At 38.0% G+C, this 8,853-nt stretch overlaps 1 protein-coding gene across 1 annotated transcript; it reads left to right on the top strand.

Moving 5' to 3' along the window:
* The first annotated feature begins 4,182 nt into the window (after positions 1–4,182).
* Positions 4,183–8,604, top strand: LOC117369646 (C2 calcium-dependent domain-containing protein 4C). Its single transcript, XM_033964948.2, has 2 exons — positions 4,183–4,345; positions 4,823–8,604. Exon 2 carries the CDS (start codon positions 4,874–4,876, stop codon positions 6,128–6,130), a length of 1,257 nt encoding a protein of 418 aa, XP_033820839.1. The 5' UTR covers positions 4,183–4,345; positions 4,823–4,873; the 3' UTR covers positions 6,131–8,604.
* The last annotated feature ends 249 nt before the right edge of the window (positions 8,605–8,853 follow it).

The following is an 8,853-nucleotide window of genomic DNA, read 5'->3' as shown; positions in this document are numbered from 1 at the left end:
GCTCATCATCCACAAATGTGTTCTTGACTAAATAACGAATGACTAATCTTCTCTTTTATGAATGAAAAATGCCTCTTGATTAACTAATTTTTTCATAATACACCCGTTATGGTCATACAGTGGAGCTTTGATTGGTAGAAGCTCCTAATAGTTCATGGAAACATCTCAGGAATACTGCAAAACAACCAATAAACCATCTCCCCAAAAGTCACACCTTATGGCCACAAAAGAACTGTTTACAATCTACCTTGATATGCTCATGTGGATACTTGGACGATCACTTGATGTTTTTCCTGTTTATATTTCCTTTTTTCTTATGGTTTGTAAATCTATTTAAAATCTGAAATAAAGATCTTTATTAGATGTTGATGTGTGATAAGAGCACTATCCACAAGAATAAAAGGTGTGAAAAACAAGGACGGATGTATGGAAGATAAAGCAGAGACAACTAAAATGTTCAAAGGTATTTAGTGCTTTATAACGCATTCACTTGACTAAGCATGCCTGTAAACTAACGGATTATCTTAGTCTCTCGTAGAAATGGGCAAAGTATGATTGACTGCTGCTTGGCTCTGGCTCTCTGGAGGTAAGACTTGGGCCTATCCTCTGCACTACATTTTCAATTAAGCATGATGAAATATGTACACTGCAGTCACCAAAAGGGTGGTGGAGACCTTTTAAAGGATTTTCTGATGCTCTGTTATGCAAAAAACAAATGGGTGGTATTTTCAAAGATCATTTCTGATCAATCGTGTGTGGAATTTTTCTTTTCATGCTTCCATTTCCCAGTGAAGAAAATGTTTCAACTTGTGGTTGCTGGTGAGTGCTGTATATGTCTTGCTGTTTTGTCTGTTCCTAATTATCATTTACATTTTAGCTTTTATATAGTCACTTCATATACATATGTGAATTATGTTGCATGTACCTTTATCTGTAGAAGTTAGTCTGTGTCCCTTTTACACTGCCTGACACAAAACACTGGAAGTAAAAAATCCAATAACATTTGGTAATACTGGTAATGATTGACACTGGATACCTGCCTATGAGTGTCTCTGAGCAGCTCTTTCCTTTGCATGTGTGCTGTACAATTTTATAGGTTAGAATTTGAGACTGTCAACATCTTTGCTAAATGCCTCTTCATGCCTCTAGAGGGCAGCGATGTGTCGCTTTAAACAGCTTAATGCATGGCACCTTGTTAGACACAAGCTTAAGATCATAAAGAAAACAAAAAAATATGCTCAATAAAAATGCTTTGTTATTTTTCAGGTCACAAATCTGCAGTTAATCTTCTGTGGACAAAGAAATGGTAAAAGTGATAAAAGTTTACTGTTATAATGAAATGCTAGCATATTTCTTAAGTTTCTGATTCCTCCTTGTTAGACCTTTTGTAATATAAGATTTAATATATTTTTATTGATGTTCAAATATACTGTTATTAAAGATAGCAATTGTAAATAAAGTTGTTCCAAGTTTACAGCTACTCAAACAGCCAAGACACATAAATCACAAAATTTGGCAGCAACGAACAATCCTCTTATTATAGGCTTATATATACTGGGCTGATTCTGTAAGTCAATAGTTCCTGAAACACTATTGGTGTCATGAGTTGAGGGATCACATTAAAACAGTTGCCGCGTCCCTCCCATTACACTGTATTGTATTCTCTCAGATAGTTCTCGGATCCTTTAAGATCTAGAGATAGATCTTTTACCCTCAAACATTAAGAGAAAGAGGAATGTGTTCCCCCATATGGGAGATGCAATTAAGCCCTGGTTATATATGCATATATCTGAGCAGCACCACATGACCATAAATAAAAAAGAGTGGATATCGGTCTGATACTGATTGTAGAGTTGGAGGAAGTAGGGGGATTGGTCCATATGTCAGAATATGCCAAGTCTCCAAGGCAACAGAAGTTGAAGGTAGGAACGCGGTGGCCAGAACAAGATGGATGACAACAATATAAGTGGGGTAAAAAATCACTTTATGACGTCAAGTGTGTTCCTTTCCTCTTTGACAGTAATGATTGAGTGCTATGAGTAGCTGCACACATGCAAAGCTATAGAAATCACAGCACTAACCTGAAAATGCAGTGCACTAGACATCCTGCTGGGCTTTTCTGCTTGTTTGGTCTGGCAGTCTTGCTTCTACACAGTAGGCTACATGGCATGCCTTTTAGTCATGCAGAATTGTTGGAATTATTATAACATCCATACAATCCGAAGTCTACATTATTTCTTTCTGCTCTGTTCTTGATGTATGTGTCACCGACTGGGATACTGTGATGGGAAAAAATAGTTACTGAATATCAGCATTAAAATGTATTTTGTATTGTATTCCGTTACATGGTCCAATAATACTGCATTCTGAATAATTTAAATATTGTCCTGTTAAGATTCTTTTATTAGATTGTAAAACAAAAACATGACATGAAATAACACAGCTCTGAGTTTGTTGTACGTATGCATTTATTTATCACTAACCAAAGAGGAAAAAATACGAATGCATGCACCAAGTGCAGTTTGAATGTTGAACTGCATGATCATGTACCATGAGGACTTTAAGACTCTAACTATATTCTTACCTTATTACCAATTGTACTGGAATACATTTACTCAAAATTAGTATTCTGACTGCATAGTTTTGGTACATATGTATTTAGTTAATGAACCCAACATATATAGGATAAAGCTTCTTGATGAGAGAGCACCCTGTCCTTGTGCTGAGACCCTGTCCATCCTTTGAGTGCTTCAATAATAGAGGTGGACATGTTGTAATCTTTCAGTTGAATGCTATATCTCATTAACAACCATGAAATATGAGCGGACATATTTGGATTCTAATAAATAACATTCTACATTTAATAAGTGAGGCAGATGCATATTTGACGTGTCTTACAGCAGAGGGTGAGAGTTCAATCGTGGTCTTGCAATCTATATGGTAAATAGGCTCTTTTTTTTCAAGGTGATTACATCAGGCAATGACCTTTGGTTGGACCTCAGCGGCAAAGATATGCGATTACCTCTGATTGTCTAACAGTTTGGTTTACATGGCCCCACACTGAGGATGTCCTGTTACATATCCTCGTCTCTCAAGGATGATCCTCATTGTTTCCTGGTTCACTTTCACGAGTCATCTTGTGGTGGAGAATGTAGCAATAGAGCCGGCTTAACTCTTCCCAAACATCCAGATTCCTGTACACACTTCACATCTGTGCAAACAAAACAGGAAAAACACCATAAGACAAATTAGGTTTCATATAGACTAGCTTTGTACTTGTAACAGTTTGTCACAATAGGTCCATCAAATCAAATAGCCTATTGTGAAAATGTGAAATAAAATTCAATATTGTAGATAATTTGAATAGGCCCGATTCTCATGATTCGCTATATTCACTCACATTTACTTGGTCAGTCATTTGCACTCAGTTGGCTGACAGTAGCATGGACAGACGCAGACACCAACCTGGATGAGACTTAACTGTGCCTTTTTTTCTTTTTATAGCGTTCTTTTGTTGTGCAAGTTCAGCCTTTGTGGCGAGTGCACTCCATTTGATCAATCCAGTCAAAGACAGGTAAATAAACTTGCTAGCTTGCTTGCACATTTACCCATAGAGATGTTTCTAAATAACTAACGTAGTTTATGACGGAACTGGATTATAGTTGTTGTAAAGCGTATAAAGTTGTACTCCTGAGAGTTGTGTGTCGCGCGCAGACCCTGACATAAAGCAGCATGTGGACCACGTGGCCCTGCCTCCAGTCACTCGACTCAAAGTAAACTCAAACAAAAATGTGTCCCACAGAATCAGATCAGTGAAATCAGCTTCCTATTTTCGACAGATAAATGTATTGTTACCATAGTGAAGTCTTCAGGGAAACACATCACTTTGTAGAGTAAAACACACAGACAGGAGAGGCTGCTTAAAAATGTGTGAAATGAGTCCAACACACCGCAGCATCTGTCTGAATTGATGTTTAGTCAGTTGAAACAATACACTTTCTGAGACTTATGCAATTTAATATGCTAATAAAACAAATGGCACAATAATAATTAGATTATTGACTACGGACAGCTACAGGTGGGATCCAGACAGTATCTTATGCGGTTTGTATGCGGACCAGTGTTGCCTATGCGCGTGTGCCCTCACCTGCCGATGCTGTGCAGCTGAAAGAAACGAAGAGCCCAGGTTTGATTGGTCAGCTGCGGTCGTCGTCGTGTATAAAACACAGACAGCTCTCAGCCGCAGACTGGAGCAGGGCACGGAGCTGCGCCACAGAGCGCACGGTTCATCCAACGAGGAAACACCTGTTACTCATATTGCAGCTGGAAAAGGGACTTTTGCCTGGTAAGAACTTAGGCTAAATCATTTCTATAGTTTATGCAGTATATTAGCCTTTATCCTAATGTAAGTTTCAAGTACTCTAGTACTGCTCAAGACTGTTGTGCGTAATGACTGGGCTGCCTGGACCTGTTGATTGATCAATACAAGTCAGGACAAATTAATGTACTATCTTAAAGAAAACATGCCGTAATTGCGTTTTGTTTGCTACTTTATTTTAGTAATGTTTCCATTTATAAAATCAGCTTGATGTATTTGACTAAATGTTTTTAACAAAAGAGTTGCTGTTAAATGTTATGCTTTAGCCTAAACGTCCATCTCTCAGTGCAGTAGTATTGTGTTTTCAGTTTAATTAGTTTTTATTTTTTTTATTTTACATTGTACTTGGAAAGTTTGTAAATTCCCATATAGTAAAGTTGCACACTTTATGGATTGGCTTTAATTATTTCCATCCCATCTCTCTTTTTGTATAATTAATTACAGAAACACCTGAGTGACTCTGACAGCCCACATCTCCCACTGTGTGGTGGGGCCATGTGGGTTCTGGATAAACTGCGTGGGTCTGTGGAGACCAGTGTGCTGCGACAGGGGGAGAATGGAGATAAGAAAAATGTTGTCACGCCAACATATACCAACGTCCTCACCCCAGACAAAATCCCTGACTTTTTCATTCCTCCAAAGCTTGTCAGCTGTCCCCCAGAACCCGAGATTCATAAACCAAAAGACGAGGTACAGCCTTCTACTTCGGAACAAACAATTGGAAGTGGAAAGAAGATCAGCAGCCCCCGCAGCCCTAGACTGGTTGCTAAGATTGCAGGAGACACTAAAAACCTACTAAGAGCTGCTAACCGCCACATTATACAAATAGAGAGTGCTGATGACATTGTGGCTGGTGACACAAATGCAGATCCTCAGTCACAAACCGCTATGTCATTGCCCTATGTGCCCAAGACCCAGACCTCTTATGGCTTTGCCACATTAAAGGAGAGTCCTCACACACGCCGTAAAGAGTCTTTGTTTCACTGTGAGGTTACCAGTCCCATTACATCCCCCAATACTCAGAGGAAGACACAGGGCAAATGTAGTGAAGGAGGGAATCATCTGAACCCAGCAGACTGCAACCCGTCCCACATGAATCCTTATCGATACTTTAGTGGTGGGGAGAGTGACACCTGTTCTTCTGCAGAGTCCTCTCCCTTCAGCTCACCTCTACTGTCCCGATCAGCCTCTTTGCTAAAGATCTTCACCCACGAAACTCAGGCAAAAGTTGTGAAGGCCAAGCGGACATTTGCCCGTCATAGCTCACTGTCTACAGATGAATGCAGCTCAGCAGAACCTAGTCCTAATGTCCAACGACGCCTCCATGTCCCCTCTTTGCATGGAAGTTCAGGGGCATCTGATCATGGACTTCAACGAGAACACATTATTAATCTGCATAAGGGGGGCACAGTGAGAATTAGTGCAAATTATGACACAAGTACATCCCGCTTGTTGATCCGTGTCCTGGCTGCAGAGAATCTGTATGACAAGCACTTTGACATCAAGAGCATCAACTGCTGTGTGTCTGTTTATCTTAACCCCGGGAAACTGCAGAAGCAAAGAAGCAACATAATCAAGAACAGCCGTAACCCTGTGTTTAAAGAGGACTTTTTCTTTGACTCGATAAGCTCAGTTCAAGTGAAGAACTTATCTGTTAAGTTCAAGGTGGTGAATAAAGGAACAAGCCTCAAGAGAGACACTCTGCTCGGGGAACGAGAGGTGCCTTTGACAAAGCTCCTATCAGGGCTATAAATCTAAAACAGGCTTTTAAAGCGTAATGACAAGAATATTTCAATGTTTGCACTGGTGTCAAAACTCATGTTCTAGAAGAACAAATAATGCTAACAAAACTGACAATCTCTTCAAGAAATTAGTGCCCCAAGGGTTCTTTTTTCCCAAAACGTCTAATTATCTATTTGTTTTCTAAAAAGAAGGATAACTGAAAACAATTTTTGGCACCTCTAGTTATAACAAACCTCATTAAATGCTCTTGGCTCAGAGAGAAGCTTTCTGAACCTCCCAACCTGGTTACTGAACTGTTGAATGGTTACTCAACTCCTCTGCTTCAACTTGCCAGATTTTTGCTTGCATTGTGTCGGGGTGGCATGCTTTTTATTATTGTTGTGTTTCATAAATACAAAGGATGTGATTCTGTGAAAACGTAGCATAATACTACAGACAAAGATGCTTTTGTGAGCTTTCAAGTGGCTCTACATCCTGATGTGCAAATTACTCTTTGATATTGTTGCCATGGTATACACAGGTGAGAGCTGTGGACAAATAAGACAGTCAAAATAGCCAAATTTACATTCAGATTCAAATGGAGTACAGTTGCTTGTGAATGCAACCAGAGTTTTAAAATGGTCATAATCTCACTATCTGTATAATTGCAGCCTTCACAAGGGGGTCTGTGATTTGGCAGTTCGGTGTTATGTGATGAATTCAGAAAAGCAGAGGACTCAAAATACAGACTTGATAAACGGCAAATGGCAAATAGAATTTGTAGTAGTATAGTGTCTGTTTGTCTTGGGACCATTATTCCTCCTTAGTAGATATTTTATTCAGCAAAAAACAAGTTTATGGATTTAGTTTCATATGATTTTATTGTATTAGTCATACTTGCGATTTTTGCAATGTATTTTGCAGCCCTAGTAAAACATATATATATATATATAGTATTAATGACCCTATATATAGGGGTATTTGTAGCTGTACATTTACTACAGTGTATCAGAATAAATATGCCAGTTCATATAAATGGAGATAGTCATTATTTTATGCAACCATGTTAATGGCTCAAAGAGATTGACAGTGGATGATCGTGTTGAGTTAAAGTGTGTTTTGGAGATGGAAGTAGTACTCATGCCACCCTCGATAGTATTTCTGGATCTCCCAGATTCGGTGCACATTTGCATGAAATGCCTGAAAAGTATGAAACCCTAAAGCCTTACTCTGTGTACATGTGAGATAGTGTTTGCTGAATATTTTTTGCATGAAACGGTTAAATTTGTATGTAATTTTTTGCTACTGTTTTACATAAATGATTTAGTATGTACTGTAGTACATATTTGTGTATTGTAATATACTTGTATGTTGCACCTACAACACACCAAGGAATCGTCAAATTAAGAAAAAAGGACTTATTTTTTATAAAATAATAAGCATGTGATTGAAGAGTTTTCAGGAGCACATGTCTGACAGACAGACACCTGGGACTTATGCAGACTATAGATCTCAACTGCAGTTAAAAGTAGGATGTCAAATCCATGTTTTTTGTAGCAATGAGATGAAATATCTATTCTTCAGTGACACTAGTTGATGTTTTTGTGACTTAATCAGTAATACAGTGGCATTGCAGATTCCTGTTTGTATATTTCTACTATTTTATGAATGTCACTCCTGTTGTTGCCAATGTTCTTACTACAGTTGATGCATATTGTAGATTGTTTCTATATTTGTATTGTGGAGTGGTGAACTATCTTGTATGGATAGTAACTGCTGCTGACTGGGCATTTCTGTGCCAAGTTAACTAAAACTACATATGGTGTGTGTGTGTGTGTGTGTGCGTGTGTGTGTGTGCTTTGTTTTTTGTCACTTGGATACATTTCTAAGCAAAACAACCTTATCAATAAACATATCTAAATAATCTGTATGTACGGGTTTAGGCTTTAGCTTGGTGTATCTGGATCTGTCTCTTTCAAAAGAATTTAAGAAAGCGACAGATGTTATGTGCTTCTTTATATGGTTGTATGTTTGAGCTCACCTGGAAGCAATAGCTTTTAGTATTTGTTATTTTGGCCTACTTTGCATTCCCAAAGTAATGGTTGTAGCAGTAACAGTAATTTAATCTGAATTCAAAATCAAGAAAAAAAATGTACAGTATATATTATGAGTGACATAACCCTTTTAGCATGCAGGGTAAGTGGTCCTTGTATTTCCTGTATTATAATTACCAAAAGACAGCCACTGGCCTAAACAATCATTGTATTACCATGTGTGTGGTGAACTGATTCACTTTGGTCCACTGGTCAGTTGGCTTCATTTTTAGGATTCTGTAAATAAGCTTAAGTTTTCCTGTTTTAACAGGTTCCACTATGAAAATCTGCCGGTCCTTTACTTGATTCTAAATTGTATTAACTGTATAAAAATGTGCTCTTAATTATATTATTTTGTTGAGGTTGAGCATGATGTGTACTGATACTTTTACACTGTGATGCTCCAACCACTTTGTTTTGGGATTATCTGTATGGCATGAGCTACTTTAAATAAAATTAAAGAGTGCCTGAAGTGTTTTTTGTTTTGTTTTTTTGGTTTTTTTTTTAATCAGAAGATGCTACATGCATTTTATCTTTACTTTTTACATAATAACATTTTTCCCCCTTTTCAGTTAGTTCTATACAACCTCCAACCACTATTTCTCATGCTTTTTAGATATGCTCTCTCCACCTGTCCTGCTGTACTAAATAGACCCATTT

Source organism: Periophthalmus magnuspinnatus, chromosome 4 (genome assembly GCF_009829125.3).
Source record: "Periophthalmus magnuspinnatus isolate fPerMag1 chromosome 4, fPerMag1.2.pri, whole genome shotgun sequence".
Taxonomy (NCBI): domain Eukaryota; kingdom Metazoa; phylum Chordata; class Actinopteri; order Gobiiformes; family Gobiidae; genus Periophthalmus; species Periophthalmus magnuspinnatus.
Note: the sequence above shows the minus strand (reverse complement) of the source record. Positions and strands in the feature narration are given on the sequence as shown.

Bases quoted from the DNA above. Each gene is read 5' to 3' on its own strand.
- LOC117369646 (XM_033964948.2), top strand. From the start codon at position 4,874: ATGTGGGTTCTGGATAAACTGCGTGGGTCTGTGGAGACCAGTGTGCTG.